The sequence below is a fragment of the Geotrypetes seraphini genome, chromosome 4 (genome assembly GCF_902459505.1).
Source record: "Geotrypetes seraphini chromosome 4, aGeoSer1.1, whole genome shotgun sequence".
NCBI lineage: Eukaryota > Metazoa > Chordata > Amphibia > Gymnophiona > Dermophiidae > Geotrypetes > Geotrypetes seraphini.
This window is the reverse complement of record NC_047087.1, coordinates 204,045,450-204,072,084: the sequence shown is the minus strand read 5'-3', so window position 1 is coordinate 204,072,084 and position 26,635 is coordinate 204,045,450. Positions and strand designations below refer to the sequence as shown.

Here is a 26,635-nt window from a genome sequence, read left to right as displayed (position 1 = left end):
AGTATTTAATATAAAAAGGAAAAGAGAACAGTGAATAGAGTATTTGAGCAACTGTAACAGATGCTTTTCTCTTGAAATGCCTGTATAGATTGTGTGCCAAGTCACTTATGGTCTCTTTTACAAAGCCGCGCTAATGCCTGCCACGTGGCAACAGTCCCGAAGCCCTTTAAATCTCTATGGGCTTCGGGGCTGTTAGCACAGCACAGCCGCTACCATGGCTTTGTAAAAGAAATCGTTAATCTCCCATTGCCCTAGGTACATTAGATAAAAGTGTGAGCCTGCCAGGACAGATAGTGAAAAAATGTACATCACTTAGAATATAAGCAGTATATAAATACTAAACATAAACAAATACATTTAAATCCATATTACATCACTGCACATCACCATTCTGACTGGCTCCTTATCAAGACACTTTCACTCTTTTTGATCAGATAATTTCTCCAAAAATGGATGAACAATTTATTCTATAGATATGCAGTACCTGAAACCAGATATGGCTTTCTGGATGATAGTCTCATCCAAGCTCTTGTCAAAGACATATGACAAAGCAGCAATGGTTGGCCCCCAGGTCATGGTGAAGAGATCATGGTCATAGCTCCCTGGTGCAACATGTAAGAAGATGCCTTCAGGGCTAATACCACGGTGTAGTAAAACACTCCACATGTAATTCTCTCTCACCAGACCAGTCTGCTCTTCAGGCATCACAATCTCATCATTCCTAAAGGGATCAGAAGAACAGAACAACAATATTCATTGGTAATTCATTTAAGGGCTGATATTTCTTAGTGCATCAAGGAGCATGTATTCTAATGGAAATATAGCTCTTCAGATATTTTAGTGTAACCCTTGCACTACATAAATTTATAACCATGCACAATATTATTTCTGCTTTCATAAAGATTTTTAAACCATGGCATTTTATTACAAATTACATGTTAGTACAATGAGTTCTTGCCCCAGAGATATCTGGTGCAATCGGTGATTATAATTTGTCTAAGATCAGAATGAGAGTCGGTAACAAAAGCAAGATTTGAATCCGGGTCTCCTGGTTCTCACTCTATTAGTTTAACCATTAGGTTATACGCACCCCTGTAATAAAAAAGAGAATAACTTAATAGTAAAAATAAAAAATCCAGTATACCAGTGAAGCACTTTTGAGACTCAATATGTATCCAGCATGGCTCACAGTGACAATCATTAGGGATCAATACACTAGCTTGTGCTAGGTTTTATTTTTTAACATACACATGCTAGAGAATTATCTGCTCTTGTAAAAACTTAAGGGCCCAATAAACAGGCAGTAGTGATCAGCATTTTGCCTACCACCGCTGGCGTTATACTTGGAAATTCAATGTGGGCCATATCTAGGCTCCTGCATTGGATTTCCGGATATATGGAGCTAGCAAAAAGATAGCCAGTTAGGTGCGATATTTGGCACTTAACTAATTAGGTTATTTTATGCCAGTAGCGTACCTAGGGGGGGAGGTGGGTGGGAGGTGGTCCGCCCCGGGTGCACCGACAGCTGAACGGGGACGACGGGGGACCTGCGGGTTTAATACAACTGGAGCCGCGAGGCTCGTCTTGTGTTCATACCTGCCCTGCTGCGCACACATAGCTGACCGGAAGTCTTCCCGATGTCAGCGCTTAAGCCCTCCCTCCGACGTCAGCGCTGACATCAAGGAAGGCTTCCGGTTGGCTATGTGTGCGCGGCAGGGCAGGTAGAAACACAAGACGAGCCTCGCGGCTCCAGTTGTATTTGGCTGAGAAAGTTGCTAAGATGAGGGCTAGGAGGCAAACCCGGAACACAAAAGGGGGAGAGAGTGCATTTTTGGACACAGAAGGCATGGGAGAGAGGAAGGGAGGGAAAGAGATGCTGAGGTGGGGGAGGGAATGCGTTTTTGGAAACAGAAGGCATGGGACAGAAGGGAGGGAAAGAGATGCCGAGGTGGGGGAGGGAATGCGTTTATGGACACAGAAGGCATGGGAGAGAGGAAGGGAGGGAAGGAGATGCTGAGGTGGGGGAGGGAATGCGTTTTTGGACACAGAAGGTATGGGAGAGAGGAAGGGAGAGAAAGATTGTAATCCATTAATAATTTTCCCTTTTGTGTTGATATCGTATGTATAGGTTACTTAATTTAATTGATTTAAACTTTGTATAGGAATGTTTGTATTCGTTATTTTAATTTGCTATGATTTATGTATGTTTGATTTGTTACCCATATTTGATTATTTAAGAAATTGTACATCGCCTAGAATTTGGAATAGGCGATTAATAAAATTATATAATAAACTTGGAAACTTGGAAGGTGGGGGAGGGAATGCGTTTTTGGACACAGAAGGCATGGGAGAGAGGAAGGGAGAGAAAGAGAAGCTGAGGTGGGGGAGGGAATGCGTTTTTGCTGAGCTGGGGGAGGGAATGCGTTTTTGGACACAGAAGGCATGGATTTGGGAGAGAGGAAGGGAGGGAAAGAGATGGTTGTGTACACGGGGAATGGAAGAAAGGAGAATTTTGGTCATAGGGAGGGAGTGATGTATAGACAATGGAATACCGGGGTGGGGGTGGGGCGGTCCGCCCCGGGTTTACGCCCCAGCGGGGTGCACAGCTGGCCACCCTCCAGTGTTCTCCCTAGGCCGGCAAACTGCGGCTCTTTAGCCACTTGAGTGCCACTGCCACCATCGGGAACAGGCCGGCGCTGAGTTCTCCCTGCTTTTCCCTGTGGGGCCGACCAACTCTCACCGTCCGCGTCAATTCTGACGTCGGAGAGGACGTTCTGGGCCAGTCAGTCACTGCCTGTAAAATCATGTTTTGTTATGTGACTGGCATTATTTAGACTTTAATTTCTATGAATGAATAGAATGAAAATTATATAAAATTACTTGCTTGTTTTTATGTGCGTGCGCTGAAGGAAAGTGGAGAGAGAGTGGGCTGAAGACGTTGAAAGGAAATGGGGAAGAGAGAGTGGGGAGAAGACGCTGATTTATAAATTGACAATTGTACAGAATATTGTTTCTTTTTATACTTTAATATAATAAGTTCAATATAAAACAATTCAAGGCTTGTTTGGATGGAATTAGGTGGTTTGCGGGGATGGGGACCGAGCTTATGGGGATTAGTCCAATAAAATGGTATTTTTTTATTTCTCATTATTTGTTTTATTTTTATTTGTTAATTTGTAAAGTGATGATTGTTATGTATCAGTTTTTTCAAATTTACATTTACTGTCTTTATATTTTGCACTGTATTAGAGGACATGTGTTACTGTTTTTGTGGTGTTGCATTGTATCCAGGGTCTGGTTTCTTGGCGGTTCAGTTTAACTTTTGTCTACATATTTCTATTTTTAGTTTGTAATTATTCCATATTGGGCGAGGGTGTATCTCTGTTCTGTGTGTATGAAAAGGACATAGTTTTCAGTTGGCATTGACTACAGGATCAATTGACTGCGGAATCTGGCTTGTTTAGTTTTACAATGTATGTGTTGTTGTTCTAGTGCTCACTGCAGTGTTTAAGATGCTGCCTTTTCCTAGGTACACTCTTGTGCGATATGTGGATTGTTACTAAAAATCATATTTTTCATATAGATGGGGGTGTGTCAAAAAATGATGGGCCCCGGGTGTCACATATGCTAGGTACATGAAACCAACTCTTTCAATTGGAGACTAATGTGGTCATAAGATGTTATAGTGGTGAAATTTTTGCAGAAACAATGAGAAACCAGTAACAGCTCTAAATTGCTCTAAAAGAAGGAAACAACCTCAGAAAAGGCCCTCCCACCGCCACAAAGGTGGATATAAGGTGGTTAAGCGATAACCTCATAGGCAAAACCTTCAATCAGAAGTGAGCAATTGAGTAAAAAACTGTTCTTCACATATACAAAATCATTGATAGAGGAAAAAACCACTTATCTTGAGGCTGATCGGCACACCGACGGAGGCCAGCGTTTCACCGACAGGCTACATCAGGGTGTGACCCGACCGATCAGTCTTCAGAAGAAAGATTGGGGGCTTTAGCTCTGAGGTTTTCCACCTGCTTGTTCTGGGAAGTGCTGGTGTCTGCCTTCTGAATCCAGGCTTGCACAGGTCTGCTTTTCCTCAAGGATTCAGCAATGCTGTAACCAGGCATTTTCAGTGGCATTGTCTGGTTAAATGCCGCTGAAAATGCCTAGTTATTCCTGGACAGGTGATTTAAACAGCCAGGAGCCTCTCTGGCTGTTTAAATTGTTTTAAATATCAGGCCCTAAGTATTTAGCACTAGCCACATTGTGGAAGGAGAAAAGAACTTTGAAAGTTTCTCAATGATTCATGTGTATGTTGTATCTCAAAATTTCTACACAGGGGGTTTCATCCTTCACAATCCAGACACAACCACCTGTATAAGTCCCCTGTATCAAAGGCATAAGGATTGGGTCACATTTCACTCCCTCATTCTCTTCAGAATGCAGCATAATTCCTTTCCATTCTAGTGTGTATGTGTGTGTGGGGGAGGTAGGGGGGTGGGGGGGTTCCACAATCTTCACTGTATTGGGTCCTCCCGGAGCTCATTGAGTATACTCCTGATTGGTTATATTTGGAATGGCGACTCATGTTTCCTTTACATCTTTCTCATGTTCTCAGTATCAAGATGCCCAGATTATACATAGAAAATAGAATTTTATTGGATACTTGGAAAACATTAAGATTTGTTAGTAACAACAGCTATTCCTATAAATAAATCCTAATCAAACCATATGGCTAAATTCCAAGATTCAAATTGGCAGATTCAAGGTCGTCTGGAAGCATTGGATAATTGCAGGAATTCGAACTTTAAATGATGTCATTTCTAATGGTAAACTGCTTGATTCTACACAATTGCAACATAAATTTGGGCTTCAAAAATCACAATGTTTTCGTTGGTTGCAGTTGAAGCAGGCCATTCAGGCAGGGTTCCCTGAATGGAAAACTCTTAATACTCAGTTCAGTATGAAATTTTTATGTTTTCAGGTGGACTTTCTGAGTCACCAGGCCGTGCAGTGGTATAAAACGATTAGTGATTTGATTTAAAAAAACCCTAAAAATGGTTTTAGGGATATTTGGAGCATTGAGATTAAGTATCAGATTTCAGCATCTTAATAGCCACAAATTTGGTCTTGGAGAATGAGATGTACAATGTCAGCGTCTATGAGACAAATTTGTTTTTGTTTTTTTTTTGTTACATAGAGCGTTTTGGACCCCAGTTAGATTACAAAAATTAAATAGTTCCTTGTCTAATAGATGCTGGCATTGTAATCTGGATGTAGGGACTTTGGATCATCTTTTGTTTTATTGTCCCCATATCTTAGCCTTTTGGTACTCAATCTGGGATCAAGTAAATTGTTTATTGGAAAACCATGTAGTGTTATCTTATGATACTGTGATATTTGGGATGTCTATGAGAAAAAAGAGTCACATATTATCGTCTAATAATAAACTTTTAATGATCATGATGGGAGTTGCCATCCAACATATTACTAATAATTGGAAAGATTATAGGAGGCTTAATTTTAATTTTTGGTGGAATTCATTATGTCTCATATATAGAATAGAAAGATCATTAGCGGTACAGAAGGGAAATTATAAAAATTTTATTAAAATATGGGAGCCATTAACATCTTTTTGTCATGATTAAATGTCATTTTTCTATTAATTATACACCACTTAGTATTGGGTGGGGGGAGGGTTTCAAGTTTATGATCTTATAATGATTTATGGGCTTTGAGGGAGGGTGGGGGGGTTACTTTTGTATTTATAGGTTATAATGATAAGATGTTCAAGTGGTTAAATTAATTGTGTTTATTATGAATTTTTGTACACTTGATGAAAGTTTAAAAATGAATAAAGAATTTAAGAAAAAAAGAAATGCGATGACCTTCAGCCTACCATGCTGGATTTCTTACCGTGTTGTTCTACATGAAATGGATAAGTTTCACATCTTCACTCTCTCCAATCACAAGATAAAATGCATCCCGTTCTGTTTTTTCATATAGATCATTACCACCTGCTGTCTAATCAAGGCTAATTTTGTTGATCACATGATTTTTGAATTCCTTAACTGGATTCAGAATTGCTCTTAACTCCAGAAGGTTGATATGCAATCTTTTCCTCTTGGAGCAAAAGCTTAATTATCTCCCTAGCAGAGGCTGGATGCATCTATAGTTTAAGTAATTTGATGAACAGAAATTTGAAAGGGTAAACTTTAAATCAAACTGGAATAGGACAGCAAATAAGATAAGCTCTTTCATGTACAAACGTTCTCCTATAGACCCCAAGTAGGAGGGGGCAACCGGTGTCATTTATTTGTGGGGAGTTTTTTAGGGGGGGGGGGAGTCGGGAGTGGGAATCCTTCCTGTCATAATTTTGAAGCGGCGGTGGCACTGGGCATTGGTGGGGGGGAGGGGAAGATTTTCTTTTTTTGTTTAGGGAGGGGGCACTTTTTGAGAGGGGGGCTTTTTTAAAAAAAATTTTAATCGGGCTGATATTTTGCGTAATACATGCAAAATATCTGCCCAATTAAAAAAAAAAAAAAGTCGCTAACAGCAGTGACAGGAGGCTGCTTCTCCTGTCACTACTAATCTAATCTAATCTAATCTAAAACTTAAGTTTATATACCACATCATCTCCATGAGAATGGAGCTCGACACGGTTTACAAGAACTTAAAATAGTGGGTAGAGAAGAAGAAAAAGGATTACATGAACTTATGAGTAGAAGGGGGGAGAGAAAGGGGGGAAGGATAGAGCTACAATTTGCTGAAAAGCCAGGGCTCTGTGCTGACTCAATCGCTCACTGAGCGCTTGAATTGGGAGTTTGCATGCAAATGATTTGCACCTCCACGCAAATCATTGGAGGTGAAAATCATTTGCATGCAAAAAAAGATAGTGAATCAATCGCTGTTTTAAAATCGGTCAGGAATCAGCCAACAGCGATTGAATCGCTATCTTTAGTGAATCTGGGCCTAAATCGTGAGGCACTCCACTACTTACCTTTTTACCCTCTGAGTAAACTCCATTTACCGTCACCCTCTGCTGTCAGCCAACCAGTTCCCAATCCATTTCACCACTTTATTTCCTTCTTTTAGCCCACTGAGTTTATTTATGAGTCTCCTATGAAGGACTGTATCAAAGGCCTTGCTGAAGTCTGTGCCTCTATTGTTAAAATTGACCTATCTTTAATTGAAATCCTCACTTCACCTGTCTTATAACTAACTCATACTGTGCCTATATTGTATTATATGTCTTATCCTTATTTGTATGATAAACACAAGTGGAATTGTCCAATAATAAAAGGTGCAATAAATAAAGATGTCTTTCAACTCATCTGGACAAACAGGTCATCCTTTATTCTTCCAAAAATACTCGACCCGACATGTACATGTTTCGGCCCTAAGGCCTGCGTCAGGAGTCTATAGGTAACGTATAAAATCATATAAACACATCTATAAACATATAAACACTATAATAATAAAATATATAATAACAAAACATAAAGCACATTCAAAATATTAAAAACATTAAAAATAAAAGTAGAAAACAGCAAATTTGCATATATAGATTGCTTTAAAAACAATACAACACTTATACTTTAATTAAGCCGATACATAAATTTAAAAATATATAATAACTAATATCTAATAGATTTATCATATAAATACCATATAAATTTAAAACCAATCTCAACAACAAAATATCATATAAATATAAAATCAAACGTAATTTAGATATCAGAACAAATCAATCAAAATATATTTATATATAATTAATAAAAATTAATATATAATTAATAAAGAAATAATAATATGTTAAAATCAGAAGAATAAAAAACAATCAATATATGTTCCCAAAGAGTCTAATATCAAAAGTGCAAAATAATGGAGCAAAAGAATGGAGCAAAGGAATTTTATATATATTGCCACTAGAAAATATATATAAAAAATTATCATTAAAATATATATATATGTTTATAATCCAAACCAACAGACATATAGTCAATAGGAAAATAATGAGTGTCTCTAAAACCTAAAAACAACATATAGTATAAAATTCTAGAGTATATTATGGAAATTTTGAACCAGTTAACCAAAACATATTTAAAAATTTTGAACCAGTTTATCCAAACATATTTAAAAATAAACCAAAAACAGATGTCAATGTTAAAAACGAATGTAAAGATGACTAAAGCAGATATAAAAATGACTGAAGCATGATAGATGAAATATAAGAACACTGCAATACCTTGAGGATCTTTGGGTATAAAATGACACCGAGTATGGACCACTCTAAAGTACTGTATATATCTAAAACAAAGAATATATATATATACCTACTAATTAATGTAAAGCAACAAAAAACAGAGAAAGCTAGTAAAAAAGCTGGTAAAACAAGCTAGTAAAAAATACCATAAAACTATATGAGAAACTGTGGTGAAAAAAAGCAAGTGAAAGTACCATACAATCTGCCTTGCAAAAGTTATCAGTGAAGCATGCGTGCCACAGCCCGATGGACACAAATCATAAGGAGACAAAACTAAAATAAGAAAAAAGTCGTAGAACTCAAGAGAAAAATCGTAGAGCTCAAAAAGAAAACGTGCCCAATCTGCCTTGCAATACGTTACCTATAGACTCCTGACGCAGGCCTTAGGGCCGAAACATGTACATGTCGGGTCGAGTATTTTTGGAAGAATAAAGGATGACCTGTTTGTCCAGATGAGTTGAAAGACATCTTTATTTATTGCACCTTTTATTATTGGACAATTCCACTTGTGTTTATCATTCTATTTGCTGTGGATTTGTTTCCCCTGTGTTTTGCGTTATCCTTATTTGTAGTCATTATTCCATCATATTGCTAACTAATATTATGTATGTAAACTTGTAACCCATTCTGGGCTCTTTGGGAGGATGGGTTAAAAAAATTGAATAAATAAATGAATAAATACAGTCAAACCTCGGTTTGCAAGTAACACGGTTTGCGAGTGTTTTGCAAGATGAGTAAAACACTCCTGCAAACTTTGACTCGCAAACCGAGCGTTGACTCCATATGCGAACCCCCACACCACCCCACACCCCAGGAACCGGCTTTGTTCCCCCCCCCCCACGGCCCACCACCAAACCTTTAGCTGCAGCGGACACCTGAGGAAGGAGGTTTTGGTTTCTGAAAGTTTGTTGAAAAGATATTAAAATTGGCCCAATAAAAAGATTTCCATTTTCTATGTTTATCAATGTGACCCTGCTTTCCATTTTCATTTATTAATGTTCCTTAACAAAGTTACTACACTACTTTACTTTAAATGGAAAATAAAATTATTTTTTCTACCTTTGCTTATTTTCAATTGTGTTGATCCCAGTCTCTAGTTTCTGTTTTCCTCGTTTTCTTTTAACTCTTGTCAGAATTTCTTGTTTGTTTGTTTTTAGCTTTATTTTTTGCCTCTGTCTAGATTAAATTGTCTCTTACCATCCAGTCTTCAATTTTCCTCTTTTCACTATGTTTACCTATAGCTTTCCATCTCTTTTATTCACCCCAGCTCTCCTATTTTACTTCCTCTTATTCCCCCAGTATCTCACTAACTCTGTCCTCTTCCCCAGCTATCTCTTTTTTATCCTCACCTTTCATCCAGCATCAGTCCCTTCTCTAGCTTACTTCCATCCATCCTCTCTTCTCCCCTATTCACCCAGCATCTTCCCCTCTTTCTTCTCTCTGCTTCCATCAGTGTCTGGCTGCCCTCTCTCCCCCTCCTACTTCCATCAGTGTCTACCTCCCTCCTCTCTCTACATCCATCAGTGTCTGCCACCTCCTTGCTCTTTTCCCCACTTCCATCAGCGTTGGAAGTCTCTCTTCTCTCTGCTTCCAGTGCTTACTCACTCTCTCTTCTCCCCACCTCCATCAATTTCTGCTTTCCTCTCTCTCTTCTCCCAACCCCGCCTCTATCAGCATTCTGCCTCCCTCTCACTTCTCTCTGTTTCCAGTGTGTGTGTTCCTCTCTCTTTCCCCTCTCTACCTCCATCAGCATCTGCCTCCTTCTCTCTCCTCTCTCTTCTCTCCATCAACGTCTGCCTCTGCTTCCAGTGTATCTGCCTCTCTCTCTCTCCTCCCACCCACCAGTGTCTGACCCTTCTCCTTCCCCACCCCCCCGGTGGTAAGTGCTCACTCCAACCTCCAGGCCTCTTCTGTAGTCACCGCTAATGTTTCTTTCAAAATGGCTGCCGAGACTTCATTCAGCAGACTGGTGATACTTCCGCAAATCTTGTGAGGTTGCCACATGAAGTCACAGCAGCCTCTTTGAAAGAAACATTAGCAACGGCTTCAGCAGAGGACTGGCACAGCCAAAATCATGCCAGAGCAGAGCTGCCCTGCGCATGAGTGAACATTTGAAATCTGCGAGCACTGCTATGAGCAATTGCTCATGAGCTTAAGTTAGAGGGAACATAGCCATCCACCCTGGCTCTTCAGAAACAGAGAAAACAGCCTCTACTACATCCAACTCCTCCCAGCAACTTTTCTGATACTGAATCATGTCTTTCTGCCTCAACAGATTTGGGGAAGCAGGCGCTGATATAGCAGAACTCCCAAGGCTCACACACTATAAGCAAACGCCTGCCCTGTCTACTCTATACCGTGAGCATGCTGAACACATTTTAAGCTTGTCAGAGCTGTCTGCCTGCTGCGCATTCTGGACCCAGATAGCTCAAGAGCTGCACAGAATCCAGGAAAAGAATGTCGCTCCAGAAATCTCGACCTGCTGACTCTTATTTTCCTCTTTTTTTTTACCGGCTAAGATATCAAACATATCTCACTGTACTTCCAGGCTGCCTATCTGCCATAAAGCAGAGGTGGTCAACCGAGGCAAACAAATTTTAATTCCCAAATGGGTGTGGGGGGGGAGGGGAGAGGAACCCGGCTGCTCAGGTGTAGCACCCTGAGAGCAGAAGAGGTCCCCAAAGACCTCAGCCCCAGTTTAGTGCAGAAAATATACAGCACAGTACCAAGAGGAATTTTCTTACCTTTTTTGTGTGTGTCTCTTTGACTGACATTCTTCCAGTCAAAATTAAATTTCCCAGAAGCAACTGACCTCACTAAAGCCAACAAAATCTGGGACTGCACAGGTTTACCACATCCACCATCTGCTTGAGACTGAGAACTGGCTATTTGAGGACTGCACAGCATTGTTATAGGTGGTCTCAGAAGTTGTAGTTTTCAGTCTCCATCTGCTATTCAGGGTGAAGTCTGGAGGAAAGCTATGGAATGGGATGGCATTCCTCTTGGCTTTTTACCCAACATTTTTGCTTGTTGGGATTCATGGACTGTGTCCCTAAGTCATAGGTCAGCAACCTTTTTAAAGCAAAGAGCCATTTTATCTTAAATGTTTGGCCCAAGATTTACAAATAGAGAAAGGGGTTTGAGATATTCCAGGTCTCTCACTCTCTCTTCCCTCCTCAAGGTCTATTTTCTCTCCTCTTTCCCCCCTCCAACCCCTCGCAGGTCTCTGCACCTCTCATCCCTCCCTCTCCACCCCTCCCTCCAACCCATAGCCAAAGCTCTCTTCCCTCTCCAGGCCCTGACCCTTCGATCTCCCTCTCGACTCCACAATTCCTCTCCCTCAAAGGTGGGTGGGGGTGGGAAGAGGTGTCTTCAGGGCAGGAGCATAGCCCTCTCTTGGTAGCTCAATCCCACCCCCCTATGCCATGTATAGAGGTAGACCCACCCCAGACCTACCAAGGTACCTGGTGGTCCGGCGGGGGTCTTTGTGGTAGGAGCGTGGCCCTCTCGCTCCTGCCTCCTCACAGCTACCTTATAAAATGGCTACTGTGACCTTTTGCAGCTGCTCACGGCATTTCCTGTAGTACTACAATCTGCTGTGAAACGTTGTATCAGCCATTTTAGAAAGCAGCTGCAAGGAGGCAGGAGCAAGAGGGTCACACTCCTGGCATGAAGATCCCCTCTGGACTATCAGGTACTTTGGTAGGTCTGGGAGGCCTATCTATACATGGGAGAAGAGCTGCGTGTGGTGCATGAGCTGCAGGTTGCTGACCCCAGACATAAGTTAATGCCTCTGATAATAGAGTCCCCTAGCTGCAAGAATTTTCTGTTTTGAACTTCTGAAATGGCAAAGGTCATCACTGTAACAGATTTTGGTTATACACGAGACAAGTATGGTGGACAGTGGGGTACAATAAAGAGGTTAAAAGATAAGAAAGATGGGGCAGTTGGTATTGGACTGCATATGGGAATGTGTGCCCATCTACCCAAAGTGTACAAAATTTAAACTGAGCAAACTTGCTGAACCATTTTAGTCTTTACCTGCAACCACCTACTATCTAAATATATAATATGTTTGGAGCACTGGAAATGGTGGAAATGGGGTCTGTAAGTGACCAGCAGAGTGAGGTGAAATGTGAACATGTGTACCAACATGCCTGCACACCGCACCAGGCCATCTGGTTCCTGGGTCAACAAATTAACACACACATTTGCAGATTCCAGCAACAACATGGGCTGAAACGAGAATTGGTGAAGTAGGAAGATAATAGGCTGGCACAGGAACTCTAACATGGTTAGGAACTGTAAGAACATTACTGTATTACTAGGATTTGTCAAATGATGATCATGCCCAAACACCTCAAATTACTCCAGTTAGATTGGTTCATTATTACACAAGAATGAGAAATGTTAAAAACTCACTTGACTGCATGGTAAATGTCCTCCAGCATATCTTGGTCAAAATCTTTACCTCCATTTACTCCCTTTAAGTTTTTCCGAAACTCCTGAATATGACAAAAAAAAAAAAAAGTGAGAAATGTACAAACTTAGAGAAAAACTTTATAAGTAGAGATTTTCATTACATAAAATATCTTTTCTAGGTTGGTCATATTTCCTGCTCTTTTCTCATTGCCTGCATTTTTTTGATACCTAACTAATGAATGCTTAAGAAAGATTAGGTTCTTACCTCTATAATTTTCTTTCTTGTAGATATGTCTAGTAGTCCTGAACGCTAGGGGCTATGCATCTGTCAATCATCTTTGAACTACATCTCCTTCCCCCTCAGTTTGTACAAGATCAATCAAGCAGCACTGTAATGACAGACATAACTGCAAGGAGGGAAATGGGGAAAAATCCCCAACACTACAAATCTGTTCTGTTACAAACATGAATTAACATTATAACTTTCAAGTAGCTGATCAAATAGATACCAAAACTATGAGCAACCAGCACTAATATTATATAGAGCTCGTAGCTACTCGCTTGTACTGCTATCAAGCAGAGACTTAGATCAGACTTTACTTTCTTGTGGTTTTTTTTCATCTTATCTAAGAGACAGAGAAGTCTCCAAATCCAAACCTACTTACAGTATAGGGCATGGCTTCAGGACTACTAGACACATCTATAAAAAAGATTATTGAGGCAAGAACCTAATCTTTCTTTCTAGTACAATGTGTCTAGTAGTCCTGAATGCTAGAGATGTACTAAAGCAGTCCCCTGAGTTTAGGACAGGTCCACTAAGCCTGCCTTCAAAATGGAGGATCTGAAAGTGGTGTCTTTCCTGGTTGCTATGTATACTCTATAGAACCTGGTAACGGTATGAAGGGTAGACCATGTTCTACAGAGTTCCTCGGGTGAAACCGCCCAAGTCTCCACCCATGAGGTAGCAACTCCTCTGGTGGAGTGCACTTTCAATGTGATCAGTGGCTGTTTACTGAAGGCCACATGTGTGGAGGTAATGACCATTTTAATCCATCAGGAAATTGAGGCTTTAGATGCTGTCCTCCCTTTCTCAGAATGACAGCTGATACATGACACTCATTGGTAACTTTGAGGTACCAGAGAAGCACTTTCTTGATATCCAGCAAATGCAATGCTTTATCCTTTTTCTTAGACCATGTATAGTGAAAAGCAGGCAAATGGACTTCCTGATTGATGTGGAAGGCAGAGATTACTTTCGGTAAGAAGGATGAAACCGTGCGTAAGGAAAACCCTGCTGCTGTAATCTTAAGGAACTGCTCCCTTGGAGAATCATTTCGCCGACATAATAACAACCAGAACTGCTCCCTTGGAGAATCATCTCGCCGAAGTACTAACAACCAGAAACATTGTCTTGACCATAAGATCCAGAAGGAAAGCCTTACGTAAAGACAGCATTGACCTACTTGAGGTCCAGAACTGACCTCCAGTTTTCTGAGCCTTTCTTTGACATGATAAAGTATATGGAGTATCTGTTCAAGCACGATTCTTCATCTGGGACTGGCTCTATAGCATGAAGATCCAGTAGGCTTTGCATCATTGCCCAGACTCTAAGGTCTGGAAGGGAAGCAGAGAACTTGATTTTGTAACCTTCTTGAACAACATCTAGGACCCAACAGTCTACGCTAATCTGAGCCCAGACCGACCAATAGGCCAACAAGACTGTCTCCTATCTGGTGGGGCGGGGGGGGGGGGCTTGTCACTTGTCCTGGTATCATTATGCTTTCTTGGAGGCTGGAGAGGGGTGAAATCCAGAAGTTCACTAGCTCCAGCCTACGAACCTCTGCTTTGACCCTGAAAGGACCTCTGCATCGCTTGGCCTCACGCATAAGGACAGAATCTCAGAAAGCCTTAAAAATTCCCATGTAACAAATAAGATAAAAAAAGATTTAAAAAAAATAATAAAAATCCCATGTTCTGGATCCCGAGCCATCTGGGGTCTTCTGTCCAGCAAGGTCTTAGGGCGATGGTCCATAACGCTGGCTGTCAGGGTCATCCAGACCCTTGCCAAAAAGCATCTGCCCCTGAAAGGGAAGCCTGCTCAGTGTGGATTTAGAGGCTAAATCTCCTGCTCACTGTCTGATCCAGAAAATCTGCCGAGTGGAGATAGCATAGGCTGACACCTTGCTCATGACTCTGATGTCATACAGAGCATCTATTATATAATTCACCCCAGACAGGAGCATTTGGGGGTCTTCGTCTTCCTCCGAGGCTGGGACTCAAGACAGTTGGGTGTGGCAACCACGTGACACAAAGGAAGCCACAACTGCTGCCTTAATCCCTAGGACCAAGGCTTCAAATTGTGTCTTAAGGATCAGGTCCAGTTTACTGTCCTGAGTATCCTTTAACATCACATATCACACCTCCTTCACTAGGCAAGGAAATTTTATTGGTTACCTGCGCCACTGGCGAATCTACCTTCAGCTGAACAAACAGTTGCTGGGTACAGTTTGGACATAGTCAAAGCCACTTGCAGGGACCCCTCTGGTGACTCTCAGTGATCCGTGACCAGGTTTGTGATGTTCAGATGTGAAGAAAAGAAAGCGGTCGGAGTAACTGCTAGTAGCAGAATGCTGCAGCATGAGTCTGCTTCTTCTCTCAGGCAATGGGAACCTCTGTGCACCGAGCCTTCAACCAAACACTTAAGAAAAAAATACCCCAAAATAATAAAACCGCAGAGCAGAGCAGAAACACGTCTGAGTAACTTTCTTACAGAAAAAAAAACCTGAGTAGGCAGGAACAGCTTCCTGGGAAGGAGAATGAGTTCAAAGATGACTGACAGCATTCTACAAGTAACTTGTGGGTTTAGATAAGAGAATGATGCAGGGAAAAAATTGTCCCCATCCCCACCCCATTCCTGTGATAACAGACCCCATCCCCGTGAGCTCAGTCCCCGACCCTGCAAGCTGTCCAATCCCATCCTCACAAGCCTCAAATAGTTATGATTTCATAGTGAACTTATTTTATTAAAATATAAAAAGAAACAATACTCTGTACATTTAATGAACATAAATACAGAGCATGGATCAACAAATCCATCTCCCCTCTCCTCCCCTTCACAAATATCCCCCTCCACTATTGAGTAAACTGAACAAGCCAAATTACTACAGATTGCTACATAGAAAAATCAAGCTAACAGAATACTTCAGTCACACATGGCAGGAATGTCAGAGAGACCTAAGCCAGCTAGAAGCTAATGAAGCACGGACTGGGCTTTGCAATCCCCAGTTATGTCTAACACCAGTAGCAGTATATGTCTTTCAAATCTGATATATTCTAATCACAAAATAGAAAATAAAATTATTTTTTTCTACCTTTTGTTGTCTCGTCATTTTATTCTTCAGATCATATTGGTCTCAGGTTCTGGTCTCTGTTTTCTTTTGTCTTCTCTTAATTCACTTGCTAGAGTCTCCTGACCATTTGACATTTCTTCTTTCTCCATACTCACGTTCATCTTCTATCTCTGTGTATTTATTGTTCCCCATGTTCAGCATCTCCCTTCTCTATGTCTCCTATATGCCCCTTTCTAGCATTTCCCCTGTGCCCATCTCCCTGTCTTCATTATCTCACCATTCTATGATTCCCTTCCCCATGTTCAATATCACTCCTTTATATTCCTATGCCCCACCAAGTCCAGCATCTTCCTTCTATGTTCTTATTTTCCCCCATGTCTAGCCATCTTCTCTCTATGTCCGTATACCTTCCCATGTCTGGCATTACCCCAATGTTTCTATACACCACCCCCATACAGCATTCCCTTTTTTGTCCCTGTTCCTATGCACCCCTCTGTGACCATATACGACCCCCGTGCAGCATTCCCCTTTTTGTCCCTCTTCTATGCTTCCATCCATGCCCACCATCTCCTCTCTTTTGCATATCTCCCTGTGTCCAGCTTCTCCCCTCTTACTCCCTTACACCAATGTGTCTCTCACTTTCTCTCTTTCTTCCTTCCCTCCACTATGTTTAATATTTCACTCACTCTTCCTTCATCCCCTTGGTTCAGCTCTTCTCTTTCCCTTCCTTTCCCTCTCCTCCTTCCTGGAGGTCCTATACCTTCTCCCTTCCCTCTAGCCCCCTTCCCATGGGTCCAACACCTCTATCCTCTCCCTTCAGTACCCAGGTGTAGGTCTGGCATCTCTCCCTTCCCTCCAGAACTAGTCCACAAATCACAGGGGCCTAGCACCTCTTTCCTTTCCCCCAATCCCCAGACCAGATCCAGCACCTATCTTGCTTCCCTTCAGCTCCAGCTCTGGAGCCAGCCAGCAAGCAGGCACCCTTCCTCCATGGGTCCAGTAGCTCAAGCAACACCCCCCGCCCTACACAGGTGCAGCAGCAACCCCCTCCCTCCTTCGGGATCACAGGTCCTGCAACCCCAGTAAACCCTGCCTTAAAGTTTAAAAACAGAACCCCCCCCCCCCAAACAACCAAAACAACTGCAACTTCCCTACTGGGTTGGCCTCTTTGTGCATCCCACCCTGGGCCTACCAGTATCTTAAAAGCTTCATCGATTGAAGAGACAATATCGAAGGCCTTCTTGGGAACTTTCTCTGGCTGAATCCCTCCTTCTGATGTAACTTCCAGCAAATCTGGACGTTACATTGGAAGGAGGGACTGAACCATAGGAAGGTACTGGAACAGGCCTATGATGCCTTTTCAGTTGGTGAAGCTTCTAAGACGTTGGTAGGCCCAGGGTGGGAGGTGCAAAAGGGCTGACTCAATAGGGGAGTCACAGAGGTTTTTATTGCCGTTTGTAAACCATGGGGCAGGATTTGCATGGACTGCAGGACCCGAAAATCGGGAGGGAGTGAGGGGGTCTGCTAGCCGCGCGATCGGAAGGGTGGCTACCGGCCGGGAAGGGAGGTGTAGAGGGAGGCAACTCGCGACAATCATCCTTTACTGCTGAAGCAAGGCCCTTTACCACTCTTGCGGGGTGGTGAAAAACTTTGTTCCTGAACCTGCGGCAAATGGGCTGAATTTTCCCCTGTTCCTATGAGTTTGTCGTGGTTTACCATGGGTAATGGTCACCGTATCATTCTCTAGGTCAGATGCATAACCCCCTAGTGTTCAGGACTACTAGGCACATTGCACTAGAATGAAAGATGGATGAATGGATAGCAGCTAGGGTTAAAGCTGTGGCAATTTGTGCTACTGCTCACAATTTTCAAAGTATTGCTAATTCAACCCCTTTTTGTGTCTTTTAACATGTTTCAACAGATGTGGCATGTATTTCACAAATAAATCAGGAACCTTTTAATAGTCTATGCTGTACTATGTCTTGCTATCTCAACAAGTTTTTGACCTATCAATTACAGTCTACTATTGCCTTGCACCCCCATCAACATGTGTTAGAAAGATTTCAGGATAGGGGCCTCCCTTTCACTCATAGTACATATAACATGATTTAAATTACATTTAATATATGTACATGAAAAAAATCTACTAGACTGAAATGTTCTCTCATGGACGTATAATGCTATTTTTATTCATGTCAACTATCAAATATAAATAATACAATACTGGAGTTATATGCATTCATTTTGACATGATATTATAATTAGAGCTTTTGATTCTAAAAGCTTATAACAGTACTAGTGTTTAAGCCCGTTACATTAACTAGAATAGATGTGTAGACTTTTAGCACAATGGGTCGCTGAGGCGTTTCTTTCTTTCTTTATGTTTTTTATCTCTCTCCCTGCCCCCCTTTCTTTCTGTCTCTGTCCCCCTGTGTGTCTCTGTCTCTTCCCTGGCTCCCTGTCTCTCTCCCTGGTTGTCTGTCAGTCTTTCTTTGTTTCTGTATCTTCTCCCATCACGAGTGTGGGGCCGTTGTAGGCGCGCATGTGCACTCCTTCCGGCCACGGACATACGGAACACGCAGGTAGGAGTGCGCATGTGCCGCTTAGGGTTTTATTATCTAGTCATTAAGCCCGTTACATTAACGGGTGCTAGAATATATGTCTGTCTGTCTCCCTCCCGCTGACTCTCTCTCTCTCCCTGGCCCCCTTTCTCTGTCTGTCTTTCTGTCCCTCTCCCTGCCCCTGTGTCTTTCTTTCTGTCTCCCTCCCTCTGTCTGTCTGTCATTTTTTCCCATTTCCCTGTGCAGCAGCATTTCCATCCCACTTCCCTATGCAGCAACAACAGCATTTCCCTCCTATCCCCCCCCTTTCCTGTGCAGAAGCAGCAGCAATATTTCCCTTCCCCTCCAGGTCCCTGTGTAGCAGTAGCAGCATTTTCCCCCACCCCCCCTTTCCCTTCTCTTACCGCGATCTGGCCTGCTCCGTTCGGCCCCTCCCCCTTCTTTTATTGCGTTGTCCTGCTCAATCTGGCCTGCTCCTGACCCTCCCATCCGACCCTCCCACCGCCGACAAACCTCCTGGCTCCAGCTGCGTAGGTAGCACTTTAAACACGCTGCTTTGCGGCCTTCTACTGCCGATTTCCTCTCCCGCATCTGTCTCCGATGATGTCATCAGAGATGCGGCAGAGGAAATCGGCAGTAGAAGGGCGTGAAGCAGCATGTTTAAAGTGCTGCCTACGCTGCTGGAGCCGGGAGGTTTGTGGAGGGTCAACGGGCGGAGCGGGGCTGCTCTCCACCACTCAGTTGCTGCCACTGGAATGCAAACAGGGCCACGAGTGTGGGGCAGTTGTAGGCGCGCATGCGCACTCCTTCCGGCCACGGACATACAGAACACGCAAGTGGGAGTGCGCATGCGCCGCTTAGGGTTTTATTATAGAGATAGCCTCGGTTAACTGATGTAAACAGGATTGTGAAAAGTTGGGTAATATGGAAAACATTGGTAATCCCTCAAACAATGCATAAACAGAATCAAGCAGGGTCCTGGGTCTCAGGTGCGAAGCTTCTCTCTGTACTATGCCAGAAAATGGAAAGAGAAGCCACGCTTCTTAATGGCAACACCATGACAATACCAAGAGGAAGTATATGCCAATTAGTGAAGGCCAGATAATTGAAATTTTCCTGTAATTGTAAATTCTGACCTGTCAGCCCACAAGTGAAGTTTCTGTCTATAAAGGTTCCATGTTATCTATTTCTTCCTGAATTTTATTCTGTTAATCTCACTTTCTTCTTTAACATATAAGACCACCCCCCCTCCAATTTGATTCACACTATCACTGCGATACAGTTTGTACCCTTGCAACATACTGTCTCCATTGGTGATATTCCTTCCACTAGGTTTTTGAAGGCCTATTACATCTACCTCTTCATTTAGTGCTGCATACTTTTAACTTTCCCATCTTTTTTTTTAGGCTTCTAAAATTTGTATACTGACATTTAAAAATGTGTTTAGCAGCTGACAATGATAATTTGCAATTTTTATTCCACTAAAAGCGCCTGATTTCCTTTTATATTTGTTGCCTTAATTTCTGTTTTGATAGTATCCTTCAAAGATACCTCATTCTGCACCAAGCGCTCCTGAACAATTCTAGTCTAAAAGATGCTCTTTCTCCTGTTTAAATATTTGTGTCAGCACCCTGATTCCATCCTGTTAAGATGGAGCCTATCTTTTGGATTGGCTCCAGAATGTTGCTCTGTTTCTAACAAATCTAAATCCTTCTTCCCTGCACTATTGTCTCAGCCACACATTGAGATTCCGGAGCTCTGCCTGCTTCTTGGGTTCTATGCATGGAACAGGGAACACTTCTGAAAATGCTACCTTAGAAGTTCTAGACTTTAGCCTTCTAGCTAAGAACCAAGATTTGTCTTCTAGAACCTCCTTCCCACATTTTCCAAGACAGCTGGCTCCTCCCCAGCATTGTCTGAATCTTATCTAGGTCACATGCAAGATTCACCACCAGGCAGGCAAATGACCAAGCAATCCTCACATCCATCAGCCATCAAGCTACCTATATGCCTAAGAACTGAATCTTGTTACTTTTGTTTGTCTGGTGTATGTATGTTTGTTTTTACTGACATATGTTTTTACTTACATCCCCCATAATGATATGTTCTGTTTTTAATCAATTGATTTTATGTCGTTGTATGCTGATAATGAATTTTATTGTTTTTATGTCATTGTATGCTGACAATGAATTTTATTGTATACCGCTTTGAATTTTAGACAAGTTCAGGACAAATATCAGGAAGTTCTGCTTCACGCAACGAGTGGTGGACACCTGGAATGCTCTCACAAAAGAGGTAATTGCGGAATCCACCGTTCTAGGATTTAAGGGTAAGTTAGATGTACATCTCCTTATGAGTGGTATGAAGTGACATGGGTAAGTGTAAGCTAGATGCACTTCTCTTTACGAGAAGCTTAGAGCAATATGGGGACTAAAACTATGCCAGGGTACACCTGGCGGGGCCACCGCGTGTGCGGATCGCCAGACTTGATGGACCTAGGGTCTGTTCTGGAGATGGCGTTTCTTATGTTCTTATTAAGCGGTATAACAAATTTTTAATAAACCTTGAATCTAAAATGACCATCATTACCCTTCCCTTGGGTAAAAGACCCTAGAGACTATTATCAGTGTGACAGAATTTTGCATCTCCTGGAGGGCAGGTCCTGGCTTCAGGATCACTTCCTGCCTCTCCAAGGTGATGCTCTGCCTTCAAGGCAAGGGTAGGCAATTCCGGTCCTCGAGAGCCAAGGGCAGGTCAGGTTTTCAGGAAATCCACAATAAATATGCATGAGATAGATTTGCATCTCAAGGAGCCAGTGCATGCAAATCCATCTCATACATAGTCATTGTGGATATCCTGAAAACCTGACCTGCTTGTGGCTCTCGAGGACCGGAATTGCCTAACCCTGCTCTAAGACAACACAGGAGTTTGCTAGACTGGAGATAGGACTTCTCTACTAAATTCCTGTAGGTCTCCTCTATATATCTTTAGCTGCCTTAGCATCTCCAAGTCTGCTACTCTAGCCTTTAGGGATTGGACCCATCCCTGAGTGAGAGGAGCTCTTTGCATCAAGAACACATATAACCTCTCACCAACTGGGAGTTAAAACACACGACACTTAATGTAAAAGACTGGATAGCTCTCAATCTGCTGCTGAACTGCTGCCTGCATTTTAGTATTGGTAAGTTATTAACTGCCTTGGGTGAATCTGTTCATAAATCCAAATAAATAAATTAAGTTGCTAAACAGAGGTTTCCTTTGATTACTAGCTGTTCTCTACAGTGATGCTATGGTAAACTCTAAAATAGCAATGTATTTAAATGCTAGCCTAATTTCTAAAACCGTTTTATATGAAACTAACTAGAAGACTTAGGGGGCTGTTGAACAAACTTGAAGGGCTGAAGTTAGGACTAGAGAGTTGCGCGGGGACAGAAATCCCACCCGTCCCCACCCGTCCCCGCCAAAGTCCCACCCGTCCCCACCCGTCCCCGTGAGGACTCCCACCCGTCCCCACCCGTCCCCGCGAGGAATCCCACCCGTCCCCACCCGTCCCCGCGAGGAATCCCTCCGTCCCCACGAGGAATCCTCTCCGTCCCCGCCCGTCCCCGCGAGGAATCCCCTACATCCCCACCTGTCCCTATAAACTACAGAAATAGTTATTTCATTTAATTATGCTACTGAATTAAAGGCTCTGGTAGAAACCCATTTAAAAATAAGCAAAAAGACTTTATTAATTTGGAAATATTAATTGGGAAGAATACATACTTTGTAAACGGGTTTCTACCAGAGCCTCTAATGTTTATAAATTTTTATCAACACAACTAATATATTACTTTATCCTTAAGCAAAAAAAAAAAAATAATAATAATTTTTTTCCTACCTTTATTGCCTGGTTTCTGCTTTCTTCATGTTCTCATTCAATTCCTTCCATCCACTGCCTCTCTTCTCTCTGTGTCTTCCATTTGCTCTGTTACTGTGCCTCTCCCTTTCTCCCCCCTCCCAAATTGGTCTGGCACCCATCTTTTTCCCTCCGCTCCCCCCATAGTCTGGCACCTCTGTCTTCTTCCCTGCCAGCGTCTTCTTCCCATTCCCTCTTCCCCATTTCCTTTCAGTGTCCTTCTCCCCCACCATCTTCCCCATGTCCTGTCAGGCAGCATCCTTCTCCCCTCTCTGCCTTCCCCATGTCCTTTCAGCGGCCTTCTCCCCCCTCTGTCTTCCCCATGTCCTTTCAGTGGCATTCTCCACCCCTTTGTCTTCCCCAGTGCTTTCAGGGTCCTTCCCCCCCCTTCCTCCCGTTTACCCCATGTCCTTTCAGCGGCCTTCTCCACCCCTGTTTTCCCCATGTCCTTTCAGCGGCCTTCTCCACCCCTGTTTTCCCCATGTCCTTTCAGCGGCCTTCTCCACCCCTGTTTTCCCCATGTCCTTTCAGTGGCATTCTCCACCCCTTTGTCTTCCCCAGTGCTTTCAGGGTCCTTCCCCCCCTCATCTCCCGTTTACCCCATGTCCTTTCAGCGTTCTTTTCCACCCCTTTGTCTTCCCCAGTGCTTTCAGCGGCCTTCTCCCCCCTTAAGCGTCTTTTCTTCTCCACTCCACCTTTCCTCCCTCCCTGCCTCCACCTTTGTGGCGCTTTTGCACCCGACCGACAACAGAACAGGCCCGGTCGGACAAATCTCCCTGTCCTGTAGCCGCGAATCTAAATTACCTTCTTACAGCAGCTGGAGTAGTGAAGCTGCTGTAAGAGGTAATTTAGATTTGCGGCTACAGGGCAGGGAGATTTGTCGGCCGGGCCTGTTGTCGGTCGATCGGGGGACCTGACCGGCTGTGCACATTCTTCGGGGCGGACCGCCCCCTCCCCCCTCTTTCGTTCGCCATTGCCTTCTCCCTACCTGCCCTGCCGCACACAGCCGACCGGAAGTCTTCCTGATGTCAGCGCTGACGTCGGAGGAAGGGAGGGCTTTGCTTAAGCCCTCCCTCCGACGTCAGCGCTGACATCGGGAAGATTTCCGTTCAGCTGTGTGCTGCGACAGGGCAGGTAAGGAGAAGGAGACTACCCTCGCGGCTCGACCAACCCCACTGCGATCCAACCCCGCAGGAACCCCGCGACCCTCGGAGGCGTCCCCACGGGATCCCCGCGACCCTAGGGGGCGTCCCCACGGGATCCCCGTGACCCAAAGGGGGAACCCGCGGGATCCCCGCGGGTCCCGCGGGATTCCCGTCATCCCCGTTCCCGTGCAGCTCTCTAGTTAGGACCCAAAGTAGTGAACTGGGTTAGAAACTGGCTGTCGGACAGACACCAGAGGGTGGTGGTTAATGGAAGTCGCTCGGAGGAAGGAAAGGTGAGTAGTGGAGTCCCTCAGGGTTCGGTGCTGGGGCCAATCCTGTTCAATATGTTTGTGAGTGACATTGCTGAAGGGTTAGAAGGAAAAGTGTGCCTTTTTGCAGATGATATCAAGATTTGTAACAGTGTAGACACCGAAGAGGGAGTGGAGAATATGAAAAAGGATCTGCAAAAGTTAGAGGAATGGTCTAATGCCTGGCAACTAAAATTCAACGCAAAGAAATGCAGAGTAATGCATTTGGAGATTAATAATCGGAAGGAACCATATGTGCTGGGAGGAGAGAAGCTGATATGCACGGACGGAGAGAGGGACCCTTGGGGTGATAGTGTCCGAATATCTAAAGGCGAAAAAATAGTGTGACAAGGCAGTGGCTGCTTCCAGAAGGATGCTGGGCTGTATAAAGAGAGGCATAGCCAGTAGAAGGAAGGTGGTGTTGATGCCCCTGTACAGGTCATTGGTAAGGCCCCACTTGGAGTATTGTGTTCAGTTTTGGAGACCGTATCTGGCGAAGGACGTAAGAAGACTTGAAGCGGTCCAGAGGAGGGCGATGAAAATGATAGGAGGCTTGCGCCAGAAGAAGTATGAGGAGAGACTGGAAGCCCTGAATATGTATACCCTAGAGCAGTGATTCCCAACCCTGTCCTAGAGGAACACCAGGCCAATCGGGTTTTCAGGCTAGCCCTAATGAATATGCATGAGAGAGATTTGCATATAATGGAAGTGATAGGCATGCAAATTTGCTTCATGCATATTCATTAGGGCTAGCCTGAAAACCCAATTGGCCTGGTGTTCCTCCAGGACAGGGTTGGGAACCACTGCCCTAGAGAAAAGGAGAGACAGGGGAGATATGATTCAGACGTTCAAATACTTGAAGGGTATTAACGTAGAACATAATCTTTTCCAAAGAAAGGAAAATGGTAAAACCAGAGGATATAATTTGAGGTTGAGGGGTGGTAGATTCAAAGGCAATGTTAGGAAATTCTACTTTACGGAGAGGGTGATGGATGCCCGGAATGCGCTCCCGAGAGAGGTGGTGGAGAGTAAAACTGTGACTGAGTTCAAAGAAGCGTGGGATGAACACAGAGGATCTAAAATCAGAAAATAATATTAAAAATTGAACTAAGGCCAGTACTGGGCAGACTTGCACGGTCTGTGTCTGTATATGGCCATTTGGTGGAGGATGGGCTGGGGAGGGTATAGATGGGCTGGAGTAGGTTTTAACGGAGATTTCGGCAGTAGGAACCCAAGCACAGTACCGGGTAGAGCTTTGGATTCTTACCCAGAAATAGCTAAGAAGAAAAAATGTAAAAAATTTAAATTGAATCAGGTTGGGCAGACTGGATGGACCATTCAGGTCTTTATCTGCCGTCATCTACTATGTTACTATTTACTTCAGTTTACATGCTAAACCATCCCCTAAACTGCCTTTAGCAGAGTAACTTAAAGACAGAGAGACTCATATTTATCCTCACCTACCTTCACTCAACTTTAAATGCAATTTCTCATCAGGTAAAATACTCACTAGTGATGTTTTCTTCCCCTCAGAAAGTCCTCTCACAGCATTATCTTCCTCCCCCAGCCCTCAGCAATAGTTCAGTATCTTCCCTTCCTCCTTTCCCACCCAGATGGCCAGCACGTCCCCTTCCCTTCTTTACCCTCAGCATTTTATAAACTGACTCAAGATCACGTTGAAGTATAGCAGAAGAGATCATGCAGCTCTCACCTCTAAAGTCATTGGTACATTCTGTTTCCGGACATTGTGGTTGTGTTGGTCTGTGTTTAGCATGATGACTGCATAGGCCAAGGCAAAGCAGGCATCACTGTGTGCAAAGGGAGTGCCATTGGCTTTCTGAAAATGAGTAGAGTAAGAGACAGATAGCACAGTTACTTACCGTAACAGGTGTTATCCAGGGACAGCAGGCAGATATTCTTAACGTATGGGTGACGTCACCGACGGAGCCCCGGTACGGACCTTTTTAACTAGAAAGTTCTAGTTGGCCGCACCGCGCATGCGCTGGTGCCTTCCCGCCCGACGGAGGAGTGCGTGGTCTCCAGTTAAGATAAGCCAGCTAAGAAGCCAACCCGGGGAGGTGGGTGGGTCGTAAGAATATCTGCCTGCTGTCCCTGGATAACACCTGTTACGGTAAGTAACTGTGCTTTATCCCAGGACAAGCAGGCAGCATATTCTTAACGTATGGGTGACCTCCAAGCTAACAGAGAGGGAGGGGGGATGGTTGGCCATTAGGAAAATAAATTTTGTAACACAGATTGGCTGAAGTGTCCATCCCGCCTGGAGAAGGCATCCAGGCAGTAGTGAGTAGTGAATGTGTGAACTGAAGACCAAGTGGCCGCCTTGCAGATTTCCTCAATAGGCGTAGAGCGGAGGAAAGCCACAGAAGCAGCCATAGCTCGGACCCTGTGGGCCGTGACAGCTCCTTCCAGCGACAGGCCAGCCCGAGCATAACAGAACGCAATACAGGCAGCAAGCCAATTGGACAGCGTCCTTTTAGATACAGGGTGACCCAGACGGTTGGGGTCGAAGGTCAGAAAGAGTTGAGGAGAGGAGCGGTGAGCCCTGGTACGGTCAAGGTAGTACGCCAGGGCACGCTTACAATCCAGCGTGTGAAGAGCCTGTTCCCCAGGATGAGAATGGGGTTTAGGGAAGAAGACAGGCAGTACGATGGACTGGTTGAGGTGAAA

The 26,635-nt window shown here is 43.6% G+C and overlaps 1 protein-coding gene across 6 annotated transcripts in view; it reads right to left on the bottom strand.

Moving 5' to 3' along the window:
- GBF1 (golgi brefeldin A resistant guanine nucleotide exchange factor 1) overlaps positions 1–26,635 on the bottom strand; it is a 516,681-nt gene that overhangs the window by 135,024 nt on the left and 355,022 nt on the right. For all 6 annotated transcript variants that reach the window (XM_033940425.1, XM_033940426.1, XM_033940429.1 and 3 more), the window contains 3 exons: positions 25,659–25,784; positions 12,686–12,768; positions 485–721 (listed from right to left, as the gene is read on the bottom strand). In XM_033940425.1, coding sequence (XP_033796316.1) covers positions 485–721; positions 12,686–12,768; positions 25,659–25,784 — 446 coding nt within the window. The remainder of the gene's footprint in view (positions 1–484; positions 722–12,685; positions 12,769–25,658; positions 25,785–26,635) is intronic.